The sequence below is a fragment of the Homalodisca vitripennis genome, unplaced genomic scaffold, assembly GCF_021130785.1.
Source record: "Homalodisca vitripennis isolate AUS2020 unplaced genomic scaffold, UT_GWSS_2.1 ScUCBcl_2326;HRSCAF=6958, whole genome shotgun sequence".
NCBI lineage: Eukaryota > Metazoa > Arthropoda > Insecta > Hemiptera > Cicadellidae > Homalodisca > Homalodisca vitripennis.
This window is the reverse complement of record NW_025778438.1, coordinates 54,924-81,405: the sequence shown is the minus strand read 5'-3', so window position 1 is coordinate 81,405 and position 26,482 is coordinate 54,924. Positions and strand designations below refer to the sequence as shown.

The 26,482-nt window shown below is 31.5% G+C and overlaps 1 protein-coding gene across 1 annotated transcript; it reads left to right on the top strand.

Annotated features, from left to right (window-relative positions):
* Positions 1-24,724: 24,724 nt before the first annotated feature.
* LOC124371955 (KRAB-A domain-containing protein 2-like) lies at positions 24,725-25,704 on the top strand (the record flags this gene model as incomplete). Its single annotated transcript, XM_046830323.1, has 1 exon — positions 24,725-25,704. A coding segment is annotated over exon 1 (969 nt), but the record flags the coding sequence as incomplete, so codon positions are not given.
* Positions 25,705-26,482: the final 778 nt, after the last annotated feature.

The window sequence follows — 26,482 nt, the reverse complement described above, 5'->3', positions numbered from 1 at the left end:
TTGTGAGGGTCATCAATTGTCGGGAAGACTTATATAGATATCACCTGCGGTGTATTCTGATGCAGTGTCTTCCAAGGCTTCTAAGATCTCAGCTAGCGTAAGCGGACTGTCGATCATGAATTAACCCAAAAGTAAAAAAATAAAATAAATTTTAATATTGTTTTATGTATAATGTGTATACATAAAAATGATTCAATGCTAGGTTTGAGGTTAGGCCTATGCTATGGGCTTGGTCCCAACGGGTCGTTTTTCGACCCACTAATAGTTTGTCATGTAATAGTAAAAAGTCAGTAAGTTTCGTGAATCTCACTAATAAACATTTTGTTTACTACATATATTGATAGTAATATTCACTTATTAGATATTTTTAAAAGGACATTGTTTGTATAAAACTAACCTATGAAGTGGAGCAGACATGATGTATTGTGCAACTATCAATGTATCAGATTGCGATTAGTAGTAAGGGTGGGGGAAGAGGCCCCAAACCTTTCTCAAGGTCAATAGACTAGTACACTCTCAGATAAAAAACATCACAGACGGAATAGTACGCTTTACTGCAAAATGGTTTTACACGTAATTTAGATGGGTCGAAAACGACCCGTTGGGCTTCAATGGGGTTAATCATAGTATGTACATTATATGAGCTGAGTGTACACTATAAAATATATTACCACAGAATTTCAGACTAAAAATATATATTTATATGTTATATTAGTCAGAGAAACAATGTAAAATCAGCCAGGGCACAAAAATACGAAGACCGTGGTAAATTTAAATGTGCTTTCTGTAATTTTATTGATCACATCTACAAGGCAAAATTGAAATTGGTGCCTAATATATAATTTACTCAACTAAGAAGTGCTCGTAAACGTAAAAAAATATAAAACATTTCTTGGAAACGCTTGCAAAAATGGAAAATAATATATACAAAACTCGTTAGATACAAAATAAACAATAGCTTAGATGATGCCTAAATTATAATTTGCCTCAAAACAAGGTACAATAACAAAGCATTTGCTTTTAATTGTCAAAATACGAGCACAAATAATTTGTGATTGCTTATAAAAGCTCTATAAAGTACTCTCTCATTGGGTTGTGAAAAAGAGAATTTGATTACTAAATACTTTCAGCTGCTGCTAAAATTGGAAATTGAAATTGGAGTTTGGATGATATTCTGAATAATACACTATTTCTACTGTAGTATTTATAAAACTATTCTGTATATTAAATTTTGAAGGACCTATATACTTCAAAATTAAGTCGTTAGCAGTCATGGGCTTTTCTAACAGTCAGTCAATAATAAATGTAAAAGTTTAGTAGAAATATATGTATACTCCCAGTTATATTTTTTGTAAGATACGGAAATTGATATATTATAGTCTTGATAAACACTACTATATCAGATTGTACAGTAATAGATACATTACTATTTATAACAAGGAGCTGACGATAATATGCAAGTTTTCTTGTTAGGTCCAACACGTGCAACAGTCCTATGCCTGCAATTAATTTATTTTCTTGTCAATAAACTCGTGCACCGTACCAGCAATTGCTATGAGGTGCGTGTTCAGCCTGATTCGGAACATATTAGCTTCGCGTAAAAAAATCAATTCTGTTAATATACTACTTACTATTTCATGAGGTGAATTGTCAGAGCTGCAGTATGTGAATAGAGGTATCGTAAAAATGGAAGTATGCAAGATTTGATCGGCAGTTGTTTCCGACACTAACTACAGCAGTTATGGTATTGCAGCACCTCACTTTATTACTTACAGCTGACCTGCTGATAAACAATGGCGCCATTCAGCATCAGCCATTATATTGTTCTATTGTGGTTTGTACTTCATAATAATAAACTACAGATGATACAATACTTTGTCGCTAGTCCATTTATGGTTCTAACTTCGTTGTACTAAGGGGAAATACTTTAATCAAAGTTTCCTTTTGATATTATTTTATCTCGCAAAGTGCATTTTAAAGTACATAAATAATTAAAGCTTAATTATGAAATTATTTTAACTAGTAAAATAATATTTTATTATTATGTAAGATTATTGGATCGAAAACAAATATAGGGAGAAGATTTTCATGCCAAGAAAGAAGTACATGTTTTATAAATAGAAACGAAACTATAAATCGTCATTACTATTAATATAACATTATGTTTTAAGATCTCAAAGGAGTCCTCTTAAAATTGTGTCGTTACTTTCTGCGTCTGTCTGAATAGATGGTAATAGAACCTTTAAACTTGGGAAAAGGGTTTCCCTTATTAGACTGAAATACTGTGTTGAGTTTAGTTCAAAAGGTCCAAAAGGAGTTCGATACTCCATTGTATCAGTTTACTATATGATATTTCATTAGGCTATATTACAAACTTAATTATAGCTTATTAGTTTTCTTATAAACTAATATGAGATAATGGCTATTTTCTAAATTATATTAACCAAGTACTTGTACATCAAACCAAACATAAACTCAATAAAATGCTTATCGCAGTTACAGTGAACATATCATCTGTAGGCCCTACTATACTTTATTGTTATACTCTTGGTGTATACAACTCATACAGAAACTATCAGTACATATTAATTGCGGGATAAGACCAAAACCTATGCCAACCTTTGTATCAATATTTCCGTTCAACATTTGTAATGCAGAACGGAACCCCATAACTCCATTTGGCATGTACCTAACACGCTCATGTAGTAAACAGAACAAGTATTTTGTTCCATGAGCCGTGATGACACTTCCTATTATAAACCACTGCTGGGTTAATACTATGAAAAAAATACTATGTCTGATTTTACCAACGAAAATAATTGTTATTAAAATTAGTAAAATGTTAAAAATAAATAGTTTTTTGTATTTATTACTGTAAAACTATTCGAAGTGTAAAGGTTGGTATTTTTTATTAGAGCCTTTTTGTTTTACTTTGCCCATAAAAAAAGAATTTCAATGATTCTTTGTACAGAATGGAATGAAGAAGATTCGTAATTATTAATCTTAGTTTGTCTAACCTGCAGTGTTTTACTTTACTTTAACGACTGAAAAAGATTAATAAGTAATTTCATTTAAATCAATAATTATATGCTATCTATGAAAATAAATAAACTACAGAAAATTATTTTTTTAAACAATGTTATGTAAATATACAACGATAATTAAATAATAATATGTTTTGCTACACGATTTTGTGTTATGTCCGAGAAACATTGTGAGTCTTAAAACGTGTTATGTGTGATCATGGGTTTCCTCAATTTATTATAACTTGTATCGGGCTCAAGTCAACGTTTAATGAAAATAGTAAATGTACGTGCTGAAACTCGAAATAAAATTGAATTGTAAACAGTATGTATTGGAGTTATAACGGACGTTCCTTTAGTATTCCATTCAACTTAAGTTCAAAGACGTAAAAGGATGCTTTGGATCTCGATTTAAATAGCAATAGATACATTTACTAAGTAAGTACAGAGACTCGTAATTTATATTTTTAGTGACATGCATCATTTAATTTCAAATACGTATTATTTTCGTGTCATTTATGACGTCCATAGTTTCTTATATTACATCTATACCGACACGTACTCACAAAATTTAGGGATATATCCGATCACGTCACCACGTATTGCGTACATGCCGGTGTATTATCTTATGAGTTTACTTAGAAATTAGAGCACCCTCATGATAAGTCAAGGATTTCTCCTACTGGATTAACATTGTGTACATTTGGTCTAAGCAATGTTGGATGGACATATATAACTTAAAAATATGGTACAAACGAACGGTTTTAGGTTGTAGGTCACTTCTTTTTCATGATTTGTTCCCCATTAGCATTTAATAATAATATATTAAATTCATAGAAAAGGTAATAAACACCTCTACCTGGTTGAGTTACAGACCAATTTATGTTTACCAGATTTCTTCCAATTAATTTATTCTCTTCTTGGTTAAAAACATGATTACCTTCAAGCTAAAAAATGCTGCAGCAAAAAGCAGATCTACTTCGTTAGTAATCGTTGACAAAATTAATGTTCAGCTCCATTTTTGTATACAAAGGTTCAAACGAAAAAAGGATTTACTGATTCGGCAAGGCTTTTTATTTTATATATATATATATATACATATAAAGAAAAAAAGAAACAAGACAGATACACATTTTATCCGATTTAAAAAATTAAGGTTTTATGGACTGTAATTAAAAGGCCAAGAATTAACCCTAATGAATTAGCCAGTATTTTTCCTGATTGTTCTTTTCTAGCCTCATGCTATGTTAACAAAATAATTTATGAGACCAGTCGAATAATTGGTTGTTCTGAACGTATATAAACAGGTTTAAGTAGTTTAACAGTTATGAATAATATTTACATTTACATAATTTAGATCATTAGACTGAAAGAACTAAAAGGTTTGGTGATTCCATACTGACACTCTCTTGATCCACATTTATGAACGGACTTTAACAGACCCCAGTCCATGTTAAATTTCCTAAATCCCACTTCTCAAGTTTGCAGCCTCAAAAATGTTTAGTGTGAACATATGGAGTCTTTAAAGTGTTGTATTGAGTTGGTGCGATCCTTCTTAACCGTACAGAATATATACACTGTATAAAACAGGAAGAAAAGCTTAATTGACAATACTATATCATGAATAACAAATTATAGTACGAAACATGTATGTATGTCATTTGTGTAACCCACAATTAAAAAATTACATATATTTAACTTACCTACTTCCCTAGTGATGTGAATAAAGTTACACGTTATAAGTTGCACAAATTGTACCATATCAAATGACGTATTATTTTTTTCATTAAGTTCAAATAGTTCTTTACTCGTTATGTCAGTAAGTGGAGATTTTTAATTCGTATTCACAAAGTTTGTACAGTATATATAAAATAGGGATGCATATAGCAAGCCAAAATAATAAAAGCAAACCTTTTAGAAAAGTAAATATTTTTCGGTAATGCGGTACCTAAAATATTAAAGAAATCTAAACGTTATTGCCTACTGCGAATCAGTTTATATCAATTTATAAGATTTTTTGTGATCCCTCAATTATGTTATACAAAAGAAACTACTTATAGTGTTAGACCTTAGAACGAGGTATGTGGCAATATATTTTTCCTTACATTTGATCATGTAAAGGCCTGTATTCCCTTAAATAGGCCATTTGCACACCTGCGTTTAAAGATCATGAAATATAAAAAAATTTATGGACATTTTCGTACAATAATACATGACATTAAGCCATATTTTCTATTCAAGCAATTTTTCAAAGAAGTTGTAATTTTTGTTTTCAGTGAATCTGCTTTTACATTATTACAGAATCCAAAAAGATTGCAGTGTGGTTCATATCTTTATTAAAACATTTACTCACTTCCATTCATCAATGGCATTGAACGTTTTTATGGTTATCATTTTATGGGGTTTCATTTTCCAATTCAAATGAATCGAACTTGAGAAGTTTGAGATTTTTTGTTGCAATAAGCTTAGTATTGTCAGATGCAGTTTTCAAATATAAAGGATCGTTAGAAGCATTATAAAGCAAAACCACTAAAGAATCAAAATAAGTATGTATAAATAATAACTCTCTAGAGCTTTCACAGCTATCAAAATATCGATCACAGCTCAAAAAACTAATCAGAGTTAGGTGCTTTTCTAGATGTGGTCTGATATTGCGTTTCTTTTGGATTGCTCTTCGTTAAATCTAGAAGCATATATCGCATACACGCATCGTACACGTATCGCTTCGTGACTAGTGAAAAGTCAGTTAAGGAATTTGATTGTCTAAATAAAAAACCTCCTACTTTAATATTTGGATTTTTCTCGTTAAAAGATTGAAGTAGCCTACTTGGATACATACAGCGTGTTTACAAAAGGGCGTCACAAACATATAATAAACGATTACACCTCAAATGCATTAACAAAGCCTTATACTTTTGTAACTGAAAATATAATAATAACTTTCATTAAACCATTATAGCTATAGATTTTCATTATTTATTTAAAAAGTTAAACTGTTTGAAATATAAATTCACTAGTATTTATGTAAAAAAAGTTTATTCATTGAAAAATTTACAAAGAAACTATTGCATTAAAGCATTAAAGTCAAAGTTTCTATATATTACTAGAAAAAAAATACTTCTTTTCAGTAATAAAACTCTGAGTTCTATGAGAAAATATTACTTTAGATACAGTCTGATAAATGTAGTGTTTTAACAAAAAGAAACTTCCTGCAATACCAGAAACTATTTACTGTGATTGTATTAACTCTTCTTTAATTAGTGTGGTTGGATTCTAGAGCTTATCTATTGAGACTTTGTATTATGTTTTAGTATTTTTTTAATTTATGTTGTAAATACATGTTTTCGTGTAGGATCAATTACTGATGAGAGTATTTCTGTTAAATTCATTGAAAATTTTAACTTCGATACAACTGATAAATTGTAATGACAATATACACAGACATATAGGCATGATTTATGCTGAAATATTGGATCCATGGACACAGAGCACTAAGGTTATAATAATATTGAACATCGTCATACTAAGAACAATTTTTTTAAGGAACCCTATATAACTTGACTTACTGGTTTTACTAATTCTTTCTGAAGGCAAGGCATTATACTCCAATACTTTATGCAAGGCTATTTTCAAAGGGAGGGTGTCTCTAAACGTAGGATATGTTAAGGCACCCTATAGCATTTTACAAAAGTGAGGTCTCTCTCACTTAGAAGGAATAACTTTTCCCTTTATGGTGTTCTAAGTAGCGATATGGAACTTTCAACGAAATATTGAAAATAAATTACATATCATATTGAGATTCAGGGGATATTGAAGAAACTTTGTTATATCAACCGCCTAGTCTTACTAAGGTCTATTATTCAAAGAAAATAAAATGTTATATCCTAATGTAGCAGACTGATAAGGTAAATATGAAATTATGTTGTGAAATATTCGACGATAATTTAAAAATGACCGTTATGTTGGGTATTTTCCATGGCAAACACTATTATGCAAATTTTCTGCTATATTTTAAAGCTTATTAATGTACATCGGTATAATTTTATTTTGGAACAATTATAAACCAACCAGCGGAATAAATATCCCTTTAAAATAACAGTACAATTTTAGAGAGGTCTAAAGTATAACTACCAGAAGAATTGAGGTTGGGCGATTTTATAAAAAAACTACACCAATAAAGTATATTTAATTAGGTTGACAATAATTGTTTTACTTGTAAAGTTTATACACCCTGAAAATAACAGACCCCATCTTCAAACGTTACGACTGGATTTACTTTTAAAAATTTTCTGTTAGTTGTATTGGGCATATGGGAAAGCAGCAATACTCGCTCTATCACGTTAAAATTAATAAAATAATTTGTCACGAAGAAATTTGAAGATCAGACGAAAGTATTGAATCCAGCTAGTCCGGACGACTCGTAAATTGATTTGAACATTGGATTGATTTCAACGATTGCAATTAGAATGCACAGTATCGTCATCGAGTCTTTTCTGTCTATTTATTTATTTATTGATTCAAACAATCACAATTTTTAAATAAAGAAACATCAAATACTCATTATGATTAAACTTTACTTATACATGTTGTTAGTTACTAAGAAATATTGACTAGCTTTTGCGAAGGTTACTTGATTCATATATAAAACAAATATGCATAAAATACCAAGATTTTCATATGAATATCTAAAATTAATGGTAAAATTAAATCAACTTTTCAATGTCTACGTTTAGCGGATCTTTGAGCTAGCTTCCTGAATAATAGGATATTCAGTATGGGTAGTTGCCCCCTCACGTGGACATCCCATGAGGAAATATGGCGGCCACTATATCTCAGACATGTTAACTTGTAAGAAGCTCTGTTCCAACCTTTCCATTCGTTGCGAGTGGAGATAATAGTCCCTCATGTCCAGCCTAGCAACAGCCTTTAACACTACGGGGCTCCATCCGCTTTAACAGTCATCTCGAAATTCCCGATTAGTGATATGATACTCCTTGAAAAATGGTTATAAGTGACACAGGGGTTTTTACTGCACCCAGTGGGAGTTTCAACTAGACCGTGATAAAGTAGAAGCTCCTGTAAAACTTTTGTCAGCATTTTCCATTTTATATTTTAAAGTATCTTTAAGTAAGCAATTTAATGTGAAGAATACTATAATCTGCCTTTTTATTCAAATTAAAATAAAATAACATTTTGTAAGCGATGTAATGCAAGTATGCATTATTACAATTTCATAACTAATAATATTTACACATTTAAAAGTATTTTAAAGATATTGAAAAGCGAACTTGATTATGAACATGTCAAATAGTTTTATAATTGGTATGAATTTTCTGAAACTTAAGTAATTTTATTTTTTACTTTATTTTGCAAATAGCAAAATTTTAGACAACCTTGCAAATAATTTTGAACTTAAAGATCTCTAAGGTCTTTTAGTTCATTAGTTTTTTCAATGTTTTTGTAAAAAGAAGTGTTGATAAAATAAGTAATAGTCGGGTTAACTCCACTTTTGTATTATTTAATATTATGTTATAACATAAGTGAGGAATGAACGTATTTCAAACATGATTTTCTGAATATATGCTGCTTTAAGACGTCAATACTCTATGAAACTCAATTTAGAAATGAAAGTTGGCACTTACAGATACTTTGTCAAAGTTAATGGAAACCCACTCAACGAATTTATTTAGATAATGAATCTTTATTGATTATGATAACTTGTAAATTTTTAAAACATAAAAATTCAATATGAGGCAAAAAAGCTCTCTCTCTCTCTCCCTCTCTCTTTCTATATATAATATATATTCAATGTTTATATATATAATAGATATATATATATATTATATATAATGTTTATATATATAATATATATATATTATATATATAAAAACATTGAATCACAAAAAGTACTTGCTCCACCGGGACTCGGACCCGGATCTCTCACTTGCCGTGAATGTGCTACCATTACAACCACAGAGCCCCCACTTTTTACGATTCAATTTTGTACTTGGCCGTTTCTTTCACATATGTGTTTAAATAACCTGTCTACCATATGATCGGGAGACCAAGTACATGTCAAATTACTTTTATCTACCATTAAATTTATATAAATAGCAATAGCTTAGTTTAATTTCAATAAACATTGAATCACAAAAATTACTTGCTCCGCCGGGACTCGAATTCGGATCATTCACTTGCCGGGGTGAATGTGCTATATATATATATATATATATATATATATATATATATATATATATATATATATATATATATATCACATGTATTTATATACTGGGAAAGATCTAATATTAGGATTACTGAGACTGAAACATTTTAAGCCCGACAGAGCCTTTTTGATATTGCGTCGTTGCCCGTCCGCCTGTGCGTTACTTCTTACCTACAGACAGATTCTAGAGACTTGAAACCATGGACATGGTTTCTTGTTAGTCCAATAAAGAGCTCTTTCGATTTTAATTTTATCCGTCTATGCGCTACCTCTATCGTTACGTTCTGTCGGCGCCGTAGATACTTCGCTGTAGTGTTTTAATAATTTACTATGCAGTTAATACGATATAAATAACACATATTGTAAAGAGTAGATATATTAATTGAAATGGCATGAATATCAATACAACCGTTTAATACTTGCATTGAAATATTGAGTTGGACATTTTCTAAATCCCATCTTAAATAATTTCTTAAAGCAGTTGTCACGTAAATTTTTCTAGAAGTTTCTTTATCAGATAATATGCACCTTACGACGTTGTTGACAAATGTTTTTAAACACGTTACTTTTTTTATCCACCATGTTGCACCCACCCTAAAATCCTACTCTTTTGTATAAGCTATAATTGCAACTTATTCTAAATAGTGATATTTTAAGTGGGATCAAAAACTAAAAGGCCAGTTCGTCTTTGCGTAACCTTTGTCGTTACTTTCTGTCCCGTCCTAGCATACACAATGTTATAATTATATTATGTAAGTATTTCAGTTCCAAATAAAAACGAAAATTGATTGGAATAAATAGTGGTTCTATATTAATTTATTTCACGTATATTTGTAATATTTAGATTGTTTTAAAAATATAAATTCAAACCTTGAATACTATATACAGTACGTTAAATTGTTTATAAAAATGCAGCTATAACTGTTCTATATACTAGATGCCATCTTCCTCACTCACTCGCATAAAATTAAAATTAGGTTTTACATACCCCGTAAAAAATATTTTGAGGGATGTAAAATTGATCAGACTATATCCAATCCACTTACAAATAATCTCAACTCTATAATTTGCGTGGTAACTTTTACTCTTTTATCTTAATTTTTAAACTAATTCAATGGTGATACACAGCGAATTCATTACTGATTGTACTAAAGAAATGTGACTTTATAGCTGTGTATAGAATTTTTTTATTCCTGGTATAAGATAGCCTCTTTTAAGAAAATCATGTCTTAATCACTAAAACTAAAGGTCCACATAATTGTGCCCTACTCTAAATATATATTTAGGTTAATAAATCGAAAGAGTAGTTAGCATTATTTAATAGGATGCGGGACTTAGTCCTATCTGTTGTAAATAGTTTAACTAAATTTTAAGATATTAATTATCTTTGCAGTAGGGTGAACTACAAGATATTCATAGTAAAGCTCTTGTTGAATTGTAAGGGCCACTTTTAAGGGTCTTGCTTGATTATATAATATAAATAATGACGTGTTAAGTTGTAAGATGATAGTTGTTTGATTTAGATAAAACAAAAGAGTTATGCGTGATTTAAAAGGTTTAAGGCTACGTCAAATGTAAGGTTAAAAAGAAATCTTATATAAAACTGTTTACATGCTTTAAAAATCTTAAATCTTAGTTTCCATAATTTTACTGCCTTAATTTTCATAAACATTTCCATCATTTACATATAATTATCCTTTCCCTTTATAAATGACGAGACTGAAAAAAACTTAAAATCTCAGTCATAAACACACATTTATATAAATATCTGCTTGTAAGCAAAACACTGATTGCCTCAAACATGCCTCTGTGGCAAAGAGTTATAACACATTTATGATACTTAAAATTTCGTAATCAATCCACATACACTTACTTTACCAAAGCAGGTATTCTTATATTCGTTTAATAATAACTTGGAAATTAGAGTAATAGTTTAATCATTTATTGGGGAAAAAACCCGTTTTAAAATATTTTGTTGCTCAGTTAAAGTATTGTTCTGGTAATAAAAACACATTTAGCATAATTTAAATCAGAATAGAAATAAACTTTTATTTGTTGTTACCCGTATAGTCGGTTACTGAGAAAACTGGAAGTTTTTTTTAAGAAACAAAATCGCACACAGGATTCCAAAAATTATTCTTACATTACATAGTGTACCCATAAAAGGGAATAAATAGGCTAAAAAAACTACCACTAAACGTTAGGATAAAAAAATAAAGTAAAGACTACACATAAAAAACCGAACATCATCGTTTGGATTGAGATAAAGCCAACATATAACATTGGCAGTCATATTTCTATAAAAAGCAATTTATCAAGGTTTTATAAATTAAATTAGCAGACGAACCGACCAGTCAACCATAATTTAAAATTAGGGCCGCTTTGGCTGCGAACTCTGAAAAAGTAACTAAGAAAAAACCTAAAGTGTCAAAAAGATTAGAGATTTGTAATAATCCAATGCCGAGTCACAGTATGGTTTTGGGAAGTTCATCTAAAATGAACAAATAGTAAAAAGAGCCCTATCCTATTTCCTTTTTCACCGAATTTTGTTTATACCGTGACGATCACCATTTACCTGTGGTCAGCTCTATGTGTTTGATCGGTTAGTGCACACCTATTGTGACCTGTGTTCTTTAGTTCATTTTAAAAAGTCTGTGTTTTGTTTTTATTTATTATATGTGTTAGAGGTGGTGTGCATGGAGTTGAAATGGAACATCTTTGAACCCACATATACCAGCTAGAATAAAAGGGTATTATCTAGTGTTGTTATTCCTGACTTATGAGTGTGATTCATACGCTTTGGTATGATTTCTTTATTTTAACAAAAATTGTACCAAAATGTGTTAGATTAGTTTAATCACCTGAGGAACAGATCACATTGCATTTCTCGAAAATAAACATCACTTATTTTCTTTATCTCTAAAATATGTATATCAGAACCTTATTCTCAAGAACTTAAGGAATTTACAAATGAAATGACCAGAGCTTCAAATCTGCTATTATTCATTTATCATAACATACGAATAAAGGTTTTGAAACAGATCAAGCAGCCAACTGGTGACGAAGACAGAAAAGGATTATCCCTTAAATATAAAGAGGTAAAGAACTTACAATATTTCCTTTAGAGTTACAAGATTTCCCTTGATGCAAAAGAAATACTTTGATCTTTACTGAAACTCTCTTATATTTCGTGTATCTCAAATGCAAAGATCTGTACTCCAAATCCACTGGATTTATAACAGTTAGTAAAAAAAGTTGAGTTTTATTATTTATTTGTACTTAAAAATATACTTTATTGTAATGCAATTAAACCCTTACACGTAATTTTTTAGTAAACATGCGTTTTAATTTACAATTAAATTTAATTAAAAAACTTTTCTTTGTTTTAACTAAGTACTTCTATATATTGAGACTTAAATAGTACAATGGTGATTTGTTATGTTTAAATATAAAACTTTAATTATATATGGTATGTAATAATTCTCTAAACACGTTCTGTTATGTTTATAGGTTAGAATAACCAGAATTTCATTTTAAACGTTAAACAGAGTTAACTATGTATAAATAGTACTTAAAAAATATAGAGTTTTTACTGTTTTCATCCGTATATAACACAATGAAAACATTGTGTAAGATTTTGCTGATTCCTTCAGAGTCTTCCGTAAACTAATAATAAAAGCAGTTATAATTGTCCAAGAAAACTTCTTCAAAGGCTTAATATACCAATGATATAAATAGCATGGGGATTATCATATAAAAAATATTACAGAAGTTGAAGCCAGGTATGAATTAATTTTGAATTTTGCTATCTTGAAGTACTTTGAATAAGTATTTTTGAACGCCTACTTTGCTTATCCTTTTTATTTTAGTAAACTATAAAGATTAGTAATCAAATATTTCTTAAAAATTAAACACTAAAAAGTTTCTTTGAGACGAAATCTTGTTGTATGAAAACAAACATATGTAAAGTTATTATAATGTGAAGATCATATTTAAAATTATGAAATTTGTGTTGGCAAAAAATAATAATAAAAAAATGGTATAATAAAAGTATCAAATATGACATATACCAATAAAACCAACATTCGTGCAAAATATTCAGTATTTTAGTTTTAGTAATAAATTTTAGATAATTATAAATATTGTGCTAGGAGTGACCCAAAACAACTTTTGAGGTTGTTTCCTATCATCAAAATAATGAGAAACGTTTATATAAAGGTACGTATGTCCGCAAACGTTTTATTAGCAAAAAAATTATGAGAAACGTTTATATAAACGTATGTCCGTAAACGTTTTATTAGCAAACTACAGCTAGCGACGGATTTCACCATATTTTCTGGGAAAGGACAGAAATAAAGCGAAACTAATGTTGTTGTGGCGTAAAATTTTGGTGTTAAATTTAACTTCACTAAATACTTTAATAAACACGGATAAAGTTTAAACGAAACATATAGAAATTTATTTCTGAAAATAATAATAATAAAAAATAGACGATAACAAAAAAACACATAGTTTAAAAATTACGTTTCAGAATTATATATTGCATTTTCTTTCTTATTTTTCGTACAAGTAAATCAACATTAAACATAAATATTTTAAGCTTTGTGTTTATTTATTAAGTTTATACAAGTTTAGTTAAAAATATTACTATGTTTATTACCCATTTAGTGAATTTATGTAATCAAAATCTTAACAAAGCATGTTTTTCACGAACGAATTTTGAAAGTTTTGTCTGATATCTGAGATATAAGTGATCTTACAGATCCTGAACGTATTTGATTCAGTTTTTAAATTAATGTACATAGAATCTGATAAATTTTACAACTAAATTTTGTCCATACAAACATAATTATTTTGATGAGGAAACCATCTGAGTTGTTTGTTGAGTTACTTGTAGGAGACGCTGAATAGTATTAAGAATAAAATGAATTTCATCTCTAAACAAAATATTTACTTTAGAAGCGTTATGTACGCTTTTCAAAACATAATTAGCTTAACAGAACAAAATTTATACTATACAATCCTCATATTGATGAAAGTCTGTTCTTTTGGAAAGTCAAAGGCCTGTCCTGCAGTTATATATTCGATTATCAGAAGTGCTTAAGGGGAGCACTTCGCCCTATCTTCGTAATGTTAACATAGGTACACTTATCTCAAGAACTACTTGAGGTATCTTCATAATTCTTTTTTTCATTTAAAGAGGGCTTCTAGGGGAACACGTGGAACCAAAAAAAAAATTTTTTTTGGCATATACCCTAAAAGTTTATATATTTTTGTTTTAACGCTTGTCAAAAACCTATATAAATATGTGTATATGTATGTATATAAATATTGAACTCAGTGAAATGTGATGTTTTTAGTGGTTCCACATATGTAAAACAAGTGCTACAAACATACAAAAAAAATTTCATATTCCTACCATTTGTAGTTTTTTGAGAAACATGTACTTTTGTATTGAAAACCGCAACTTTCGGAAAAAACACAAAAAAACGGAAAAAATACTGCTTTATTACCTTTTTTCAGTACATTCCAGGTGCATAGGCTGGCTGATCTCCTTCCTGCTCCTCATATTCATCCTCCAGACTTCTTTTTAGTAAGTTTTTCTTCTGTCTAATTTTTTTCTCTATATCTTCTTGAGCTTTCTCTGCCTTCCAAATTCGCCGCCGGTCAAGCTTTTTCATTGCTGTAATAAAATGCTGCCCTGGTGACACTCCTATTTCTTGAAATACTTTGCATTTGCCAATGTAGCCATCATTAAAAGCTGTAACAGCTTCATATATGCCAAATTTCAAAGTTTTAATCTCCACAAATGTTCTTTTAGGTATGTAGGTCCAAATGACATTGTTGAGGGGACTCATTGGGATTTTGAGTTTTTCCCTTAGTACATTTGCCCAGTAGAGTTGGATTGGCTAGATCTTGAAAAATAGGTTTAATAAATGTCATTAGGTTTTCAGGCAAGTGAAAATGGCTGCCATGATCATAGTTTTTCATTGGATTTTACGGCTTTGCGGTACTTACACCAGGTTTCTTCATCATCTGGACATAGTCCATGTTGAGGCCTTTCATTAGAAGACATCACATGGAAAAACTCTGCCCAAATGGCTTTTTTCATGTCTTCAACAGAGTTTGTGTTGCGTCTAATTGCCAATCCGTAGTATTTTTTGGAGCTGAATAATGGCAGAATCTGTTAGCTTGTTCTTGCCGCCAAGTCGTGAGCCGTCAGGGAGTGTTTTAGTCTTAGCTTTTAGATTTTTTAATCTCGATCCCATCCGTTTTCTGGACATGGCCTATGCATTCTATCTTTGTTATGGCAGTATCACCATAGGGCTTGGCTTCGCATACACTGGAGTACGCCTTGCTGTCTCCATCACCAAGGTATTCAAGGTAACGAGCCTCATACAATGCCCTGCGAGCGCTGAAAAATTGCGACTGCTCCAGCAACTTCCATGGCTCCACTAGAACCTTCAAAGTTTGCGATACAGCCATCACCATGCGTGTTGTTTAGTCTATTAGTGCATCTGCAATATTTTAGATAAAATCTCGATGTCTAGGACCTTACCGGTTGATAAAGATGTCACTGATACCACTCCATTTAGTGAAAGGTGACCCCGCTTCTGCCATGAGCCATCAGCAGCTATAGCGAGGTCTCTGCAACCATCATTATCCGATACAGCTTCTTGCACAGCACTTTGCATTGACTTCTTACACACTAACTCAGCAATTGAACCCAAGTAATGCTCATGTTCATGATATCTCAAAGGCGGAGGTTGTAAGATTCATAAAAGCGCAAATTTTCTCCGCAGCCACTCTACCTTTGCCTATGTTACGCATAGCATAAACCAAACGAAGATTTAGGTCATAAAATGTGTTAGGCCTATCAGACTTTGCTTCATTCTGATTAGTGTTAGGCCTGACTAATTCAGAGTTTGTCACAGTAATAGTGTTTTCACAATCAGAACAGCTGACTATAATTTTTGATGCTAGGCCTACAATGTGTTTTACTTTGTAAACAAGTTGGCCATGGCAATTTTTACACACTGAAACGTTACTAAGAGCCTCATTCAACAATCCTATATTAAACTATACAGTTTTCAGACTCATCATTTTCATTCAATTGGTACTGTTTCAAAAAAGGACTGACCTTCTTAGAAGATGCACTTTGAGGTCTTGGCCTATCCACATTTGGAGTATTGGTACCTCGATTGTTACTTGATCCTGAGAAAACTAGGCCTAGGACTAGTTGGAGGGTTATGTTGATTTCCTTTGAAAACGCGTTTCTTGAAAGCAGGCTTTGAACGTGGCATTATAAAATTCACTACACTTATAACAAAAAATACTCAGAACTCTCCACTAAACTCACAAAAAACCATAATCATTTACGTAATTTTCACTCTCTAAAACAGAAATGTCAGTAACCAAAACATGTATGCTACCTAGGTTATAAGCAATGGTTTATAAAACAGATGTTTTGTTGGTTAGTGTAAGTTTGTTGACATAACAAACTGTCACTGCCAACCAAATCATGAACATGACTGCAACGAAGTAGTACTATAACAGCACCATTCAAAGTGTGACTGCTACAGGCCCGAAACTGCCTGCAGGCCTATTTAAAAAAAAATATTTTCGGACACTTCTAGTTCATCATAAAAAAAATTTAATACCACCATTGTTATCGGGAAATTCCAAACTTTAATAAAAAAAAAAAAAAAAATTTGTAATTTTTGAGATTTTTTACGAAGTGCTCCCCTTAACTCTATTCATTTTGATAGTGAGGTTACATGTGTTAATATGTGGTAAAATTTTGTAAGACTACTCTAATTCTATACCGATTTATTTATTCTGCGATTTTCACGTTCCTGTCATGGTTGCCATGTTTACCCTTAAAAATTATGAAACATTTCACTACCGCTCAGCCAAATGTAATGGAGTGGCATTCACAATCACCTATTTCAATTGTTGCCTATTTAAAAATAAAGTTTTATGCAGAATAAGTTTATAGATTAGTACGTTTTTGAGAAATCACCTAAACAGATAGAAGGACAGATTTGAAACTTTTTTATTTCCTAGAATTATAGTCTCTAATAATGTTCAGCCAATAACAGCTATAATATGACATGCTTTAGAACAGCGAAATAAATTATTAACATGCAGGTGGTGAATAATTTGTTTGGTTTAAACAACATACCATAATGATGTGTTAGAGTGTGGAGTCAATTAGAGCCGCTGTGATCGGAGCATTCCTTGTTAGTGTTATTAACAAATCCCGCGATAACAATCACATATTTAAACCTTCTTATGTTCATTAATTTAGGATTTTTTTATACTATAAAAATATTATAAAATACTCTAAAACTACGGTTGGTATGATTCAGTAAAAAACATAATTCTTAGTTTTAAAAATTATACCTATGTGGTTTTCTAGGTTCAATATTTTTAAGTAGTAGCTTCCACCTTTTAGTTTCATGTGTGGCTTAGCTAAACCAGATCCTGAGTTTTACATTAGATTCAAGAACCCTGTTGTAATTGGATTAGGCTATTTTAATGTATATAATACGTCAGCATAGGTATGTATCAAATGTTTATTTACTTCATGATAGATAATATCGCAGTGAAATCATTCAATATTAACAAATTTTGACGTTCGCATAGTTTACTCCTGCCAGTCAATGCGCGTGTTTCTCCGTTAAGAATGTGTGTATCGAGTTTATTACTCCAGTAGATTTATGTTTTAAATTACAGTTCCATATTTTTATTAACTTGGTATTTTTATGTAATTCTCGATTTCCGTTCATATATCTTTGACTAAAACGATTATTGTAATGTTTTTTACATCGTTGTCTATATCTAATAGATTTAACTTATAAACATTTAATTTCTAACTATTAATGTATAATCGTAATAATTAAATCAAGTAAATAGGTTTATACTTAGTTTTTAGTTTCATTTAGTATATAATACGGATAGGATAATACATACAGTTCTGTACTCAAAGTAGTTGCACTATTCAATTAATTGTGCTATTACAGATATAAAAAAGGTAATATTCAAAAACATGTGATAGTTTAAGTAATTGTTTAATCATGAAGCTAACAAAAATGTAAAAAAAACAATTTTGATTGGTCACTTTAACAATAACATATCATAAAAATACTACTTTGTAACATTTAAAAGCATAAATGAATACCTTAAATAGAAGCAAGGCACCGCAAAAGAAAACATCAACATTGATTGTATGACAGGATAAAAACCAATATGATCATTCATCTAATGCAAGTGTGCAGCAAATCGAAGAAATAATTATGTACTGGAAACTTCAATATATTTACGTGTCAGCTTTTACGTTTATTTTTACAATATCAGAGTTCCTCTCTAACACATAAATATACACTTAGTTTCATCAAACAATATCAACGCTTCATTAAATAGCATGACTGTAAATTCTTGCTTTAACAATAATAATAATGATCTTTTCAATTATGCCCTTTCAGCTAACATAATTAAGTTCCCTGGTGTTAATTAAATTACACGATAATCGTACGAGCTTATGTTTACCACGAAAATCCAGAGGGACATGATTCTACTTGTTGCTTGGATACGTAGGTACTAGAATTGTGCAGTAGTGCAAAGGCTTGAAGACCTGATAATCATATATTATATATATATATATATATATATATATATATATATATATCCTTTGTTGATATATATTTCAACAAAGGCTCATTAACTAATGAACAGAACAACAGCTATACATGTTACGAGCGGTTATATAACGTTGCGTATGAAATGAAACTTATGGTAGTAAAGGATATGTTAATGGATGCTTATAGTGATTGTAGATCGAAGTTTTAAACAGACAATTGATTACTTCTATCATGTTATTATTTTGGCTATTAATTTCATTACGCTACATGTGTTATTATGCTATATATAAAAATGCCATATTATTGCACAAATTTTTCAAATTAAGTATTTCTGTAAAATCCTCGTTTGGATCATGGTTATCCACAACACAAGAGAGAATGTTCGTTGACGCTCAGGATACATCCCATAGAGTGGCACGCATCACCATCGACCTCGATATTGCTAGTATGGTCAGAAATACTAGCAATATTTGTTCCAGCACTCCAGTAATAAGGTCAGCTATTGCTCATCCAAAAAGTGGCAATTTGTTCTATAAACATAATCAATTGACCTCTTAAAATCTAGGAAGATACGAAGTATGATATCCCTTAATATTCAGTAAATGGTGTACTAACATAATGTTTAGTGCCTTTCTAGACCGTTACGATATGAGTAATGTCACCGTAATAGTATACTTACTTTCACACTTATTTGCTGATTTCCACACAACGACATAGCGTTTGGAAAGTGTCCAAACCATACACATTACTGCCGTTAAATGCTGGACATTGAAAATATTTGCAATGTTATGTATACGCGTTTGGTCTGTGACATTTCAGTCAGTATATTCCAATTTTGATACCTAAAGTGTACTAACGAATTGACTGGATGTTAGTGAAGCCTAACATTCGAGAGGCTAGTAAAATTCCACTTTTCTCTGTCTGTCTGTCCGCATAACAAACAAACTTCAAATGGTGTATGAATCTTAATTTGTATAATGAAAGCTGATTTCGATGATGATGCATGTTACTTCATAGGGATTGGCTAGGAGTCGGCGAAAATTAGTACATAGATTTTAAGGGTAACCTTGATAGCAACGAAAAGAAGAAGAAACATGAGTCCGATCATATGAGATTTTACGATCATATCATTATTAATAAGTTAAAAATAAAGAAGTGGATAGCCAGTGTTAAAACTATACAATTATGTTATCGACGAGAAAATTATAGAATACATCGATTTGTATTGATTGAGTAACATCATATGAAATTTATGCAATAACTCATGTTTTCATTGCTAAGAAAAGCAATCTTTGACATTGAATTAAATACCATCTATAGCATAATTATTTGGAAAAAGGGCTACACCCTAGCAGACTCTTGAGTGCTTTAGGGCCAGAAAGGAGAAAATGTACCTTAAAGATGTAACGCAGTTCCTTACTGTTAACTAACCAGTATTTAGCAGTGCTTAAAATGTGGCAAAACATTTATTACCTCTATTCTTATTTTGATGCTGATAATGTGTGAATTCTTTTCTTTAATATATGTTCAAACTGTTTTTATTAGTTTGTCAAACAGTTCAGACAGACCATTGCAAAAATCTGATTGGCCTGATAAAAAAATTCGAATCGTTCATTTTATAAATACTAAACTTAATTTTCCTATTTCATTATCAAACTTTGTAGAACTTCTGACCAAATGAAATAGACAGCATTGGCAAGCGGTGATGGGAGCATAACAACAGATAGATACATCCGGTGTAATGTGACAGCAGCAGTGTGTCAGGCTAGAACACAGCTCGTGTTCTATATAAATAACTGAAAATATGTGGAACGGATGAAAACATAATTGTTTGAAGTGACACTGTTCCAACTTTTATAAACTGCCAAATACCTTTGCATATGCCAGCGGGATGAGGTATGCCGGTGTTAAATAACAGCAAACAGCGTGTCAGGCTGTCATTACGAATCGGAAACTGTTTAATTATTATACACTGCTCGTGTTGTTTATAAATACCTGGGCATATACCGACCGGATGGAGATATGCCGGTGTGAAGTGACAGCAGCAGCGTGTCAGGCTGTCAATACACGCCGGAATCATCTCTAGATATTTATTTTGTTTATACTAGGTACTCATATCACAGTGACCCTTCGTCTCTGGTGTGGTTGTGTAAATAATTTATTTATGAATTAGTGAATACATACTACTGCGTTTAGTAGTAAAGTATATTTATACTAGTAAAATTTACACTAAACAGCATCACTATAACTTGTATAGCAATAACATAAACAACATAAAAATTCCATTTAAAGCGAAAGTATCATGGGCAAATGAACTTTTGCTTTATTATAATGTATAATAAAATATAGTTTATGAAATAAGTTACATACTTAGAATTTAATACTTTATTCTATTATATATTTTATGAATAAGCCCATAGGTTAATATTAAAATCTCATATGATTATCCTCAGATTGCTTTCAAACTTATTTATTCTCTTCTTTTCTCGTCTCCATTTTGGTTACTCATGAGACCAATGTAAACATATTTACTAACGCTCAGAAATGTTTCAAATCTATAGGCCAAATCGTGTCGAGATATTTTTTGTGCCGACAGACTGGCAGAAATGAAGTTATCCATCACTAATGAGTAATAGGCTTCGCTAACATTCAGCCTATGAAGCCATATTAACAATGTATAGTATTGTCATTTATTTTTGAGATATCGTGTGGAAGACAGACAGTCAAACAGGAAAGCAATTTCTCTCGAGTGGCAAGTTTCGCCTACTTCCAGATAATGAATCTGGAATAAATGATTAAATAAAGTTTAGTTTATAGTTAAACATAATTAGAAGTTTCAAAACACATAACACGATAAAAACACTAGTAGACCTTCGAACCTATGTATCTTTACAGTGTATTTGAATGATTGGATATTATCATTAAATTCGAATATGCCCCAACCATAAAAACGATTCTATATCATGACGCAATATCCACGAATAGTCGTACCTGTAGTCAAACGCACCCACACATTCAAGTTTCAAGGAAAGAATGGCATCAGTGAAACAATCTGGGAGATAGGTTACAGGTTTTCTCAGGAATGTAGAGATTAGAATAGTTTCTAAACATTTACCAGTGAAGTAGACGCTCAGATGTGAGTTAAACCTTCGTGAATTAAACCCAACCAAGCTCAGTTGTTACGGTTAAGTAACCCCTTAATAAAAGCCATTTCAACAAAACTGTTTTTTTCTATCAAAGACCATACTTTTCACTAACATTTTCTTTGTAATAGCAAAATATTGAACTCAACTAAAATCTCTTACTATGCATTTCTATCGAGCACAAAGATCTGAAATGGGTAATAGTTACTTGGTGTGTTTGCTGTTTGCATAATTTGAAAAATACAGAACTAAAACAAAAACAAGTTTTTTTCCTGTCACTATTTCATGGGGAACAGAAAATTGTATAAGGTAAAACACAAGCCAGACTTTTTGACATCCTAGCCCTGGGAGTGGCTTCGAAGGGACTGATGTCTACTATTTTAAAGGTATGTACAAAAGTAGTATAGGTTTAAGTTTCAAATATAGTTTTCTGCCTTCCAAGTTAACACATTCGCAAGGTATCACCTTTACAAACGGACAAGTATAAAAATATCTTTTCTTTATCAATTAATGGGAAGACTACGGAAAAAGTGTTCAATAAATATTGGCATGGCTAATTTCTTATATATGAATAATTTTCAAGGATGAATTATTATATTTTAAAATGAATATATTTGTTGTAAAATTCTTTTCTGCTTCCATGCGCAAACAAATATAAAGCGAGTTTACGTAATTACTTCTTCAAAACCCTGAAAATTAAACGCCTTTGATTTTTAAGTAAAAGAAGGTATTCTCTATGTTTAAGCACACTATTCTAGGAATATGCAAAACTCGGATGGGTGTATAGGAGTGTTTAAAATTAAAATCAATAAATTGTATAATATCACATCGTTATTTAGCTGTAAGCAAGGTTCTACATCTTTGGTTTTCACAAGGTTAGATTAAAAATCCATATAATATTTGCAACTACCAGAAAAACGAGATATTAATGTATTTGTAAATGACTCGGTTTGACAGTGAATTGAATGTCAGATGAATACATTTTTACCTCATACTCTATGTACACTTTTTTGTATGCTTTTCTTGTTGCTAACATGGTTACCCATGTTAATTTATAAATCTAATCTAATCAGACATACTTTGAGACAGGCTGAAATCCAGACTTGTTACTAATTGACCGATGATTAATATCTTCAATAATAATGAATTATCTAATTGACCTAACGTTTATTACATTTAAACTCTCTTGGTCACCTCTGATAACACGTATCGTATAATAATCTTCGGTTTTGGCGTTTCAAGACGACACCTACTTCTCAAATTTATATTTCTTCCTATTACGCCGGAAGAGATATTTAGTTTTAAATCAATATTTACCTATTAATGAGCTAAAATATGATGCAAATATTTTCACGACTTTTGAATTATAATCTTACTTTGAGTCGAAGAATCCCGGGTAGAATTGTCTGTATTTGTTCCAAACAACGGCGGTTACTAATTATTTTTCTTAAATAAAAGCCAGGTGAATGCCTAGTATCTTCGAAAGAAAAGTCTCTTTATAAGTAACTCATATATATATATATATATATATATATATATATATATATATATATATATATATAGTGTGTGTGTGTGCGTGCGTGCGTGTGTGTGCGTGTGTGTTTTATTGGTTTGACAGGTATTTGGTCTTTCGATCATATGTTAGTTTGGTTATTTAAACGCATATGTGACAGATAATGATAACACGTAATGATGGCACATTCACCCGGCAAGTGAGAAATCAGAGTTCGAGTCCTGGCGGAGCAAGAACTTTTTATTATTCAATGTTTATTGAAACTAAATAAGGCTATTGCCATTTAAAAAAAATTATTGTGTATATATATGTATATATATATATATATATATATATATATATATATATATATGTTACCGGACAAACCCGATTTTAGGACAAACTAGTTTGGACTAGGATGTTCTAGTTTTTCCTGACCACACTAGGATAAACTAGTTTGGCCTTATTGATTACAGGCTGAACTGGTTTGGCCTAATAGCGTTAGGATAAACTAGTTCAGCCTGGTAGAATTGTTAGGCCGAACTAGTTTGGCCTGGTAGCGAACGGATAAACTAATGTGGCCGGGTTCAAGGTCAGGCCAAACCCAAGCAGCCGGGTGGTGGGGGTTGCAAATCTCGACGTGCTCGTCGCATTACATTGTTTGCTCCTACCGCTCACTCTCTCAGTCAGTATCCGCTGTGCGTGGAGTGCGTCTTAGTTATTATTTGGTTGTTCGTTGTGCTTTGCACCGTGCTTTGGAGTGTGTCGTGTGGGAGTATTAGTGTTAGTGAGCTAAGAGAGTGGTACAAGTAACGTATACTTTGGTAGGTGGGACTATGGAGGAAGATTCTGTTAGTGGTGGGCATAGCCAGAAAGAATGGAGAGAAAGATTCATGACTACAAGTTTACAAAGTGAAAACGAGAAATCAACACATTTCAACGTATTGACAAAAGATAAGTACCAACAACTTATAAATGAAGTCGAAACTGCTGCAAACACAGATAAGAAGACCCCGTTGCAGCAGAGACGCCTGAAACGATTTGGTGTAATTGACATCGGAGGAGTAAAAAAATTGGTGGCAGCCGGTGAGAGAAACCAAGACATCAAGTACTATTTGACGGTAGATGAACTGTACGCTGTTAAGTTGCCGAAACGTCAAAGAAATATGCCAATATTACGGAGGAAGAAATACAGCTTTATCTGTCAATGTGCCAAGTATGTCACATGAAAAAAAACAAAAAGAAACGAGGTCTGGTCTCAAAACCAATTTTACATTCGGAAATGAATAGTAGGTGCCAAGTTGATCTTATCGATTTTCAGACTCAACCAGATAACCAATTTAAGTTTATAATGGTTTACCAAGATCATTTAACAAAATTTGTTTTGCTTCGTCCATTGCAAAGCAAAAGAGCTGAGGAAGTTGCCTACCAACTGAATGATATCTTTTTAACTTTAGGAGCCCCGTGTATTCTACAGTCTGATAATGGAAGAGAATTTGTTAATAAAGTTATTTCTGAAGTAACACAGTTGTGGCCAGAGTTGAAAATTGAGCATGGTAAACCTCGGCACAGCCAAAGTCAGGGCTCAGTTGAAAGAGCCAATCAAGACATCGAAAACATGCTCGCATCTTGGATGGCTGATAACAAGACAACAAAGTGGTCTGAGGGATTACGGTATGTACAATTCATGAAGAACAGAGCTTTCCATTCTGGTATTAAGCAATCTCCTTATAAAGCTATGTTCGGCATGGATCCTAGAGTCGGACTTTCTACTTCATCTCTGCCCTCTGAAATTTTCAAAGATATAAACGATGAGGAAGATCTTAAAAAGGTTATAAACAATAACCTAACACCTGCAAGTGAAACAGCTGACGATATCTTAATGGAAGAAGATGAAAATATGGTTCAGACCCATACCTCAACTGAAAATAAAATAAAAAATTCAAGAAAAACCGCTGCTGAAGGTCTAAGAAAGCAAGCAAAAAAAATGAAATCACACAGTGACAAGTCACATCCACCAGCCAATATTGGAGATAACGTCATGATACCCATTCCCGATGTGGACAAGTCTAAAGTTGACCTAAGGAATATCATTGGAGTTGTTATTGATATCACTGATGAGGGGCTGTACAAAATTGGAACGAAACATGGAATTTCTTCAAACACTCTATTGCAGGTAGGCATATGTTTAGTTAATTATGTTAACGTTAACGTTATAGTTATAGTTATGTTAACGTTATAGTTTCAAAAATGTTTTTTGAACCCGTGTTTGATCTCACAATTTGTAACCCCTCATCGTCCATAATTTTTTACCCGAATTCAACGACTTTTCATTTAAACCAGCCTAAATATAAGTTTACAGTAAATTACAAATGTTAAAAGTTTAAGTTTACTTAATTGTTTATCAAGAATACAATTTGCGGACTTTTTTCAGAACCCAGTTTGACGTGAGTGCCCAAAGATTCTTCACTGAAAATAACGTGAATATGGAGAGCGAGATTTCTTTAAGAACCGCAGCAACAAAACATTCCATTGGTAGCGGTCAAGGATTTCTAAAATGTTCTTGTACAACAAGCTGCAAAACAAATAGGTGCCTTTGCAAAAAGAAAAATGTACTCTGCAATTCTAAATGCCATTCCAGTTTGTCATGTAACAATAAGTAATCAATAAAACACGTTTAGTTTTGTTCCTCAGAATATCGAAATGTGAATAATTCATTACCCTTAAACATTGTATGATACTCTAATATAGTTTAAAAACCCCCACCCCCCCCGGCTGATTGGGTTCTCTCCATTATCAGACTGTAGAATACACGGGGCTCCTAAAGTTAAAAAGATATCATTCAGTTGGTAGGCAACTTCCTCAGCTCTTTTGCTTTGCAATGGACGAAGCAAAACAAATTTTGTTAAATGATCTTGGTAAACCATTATAAACTTAAATTGGTTATCTGGTTG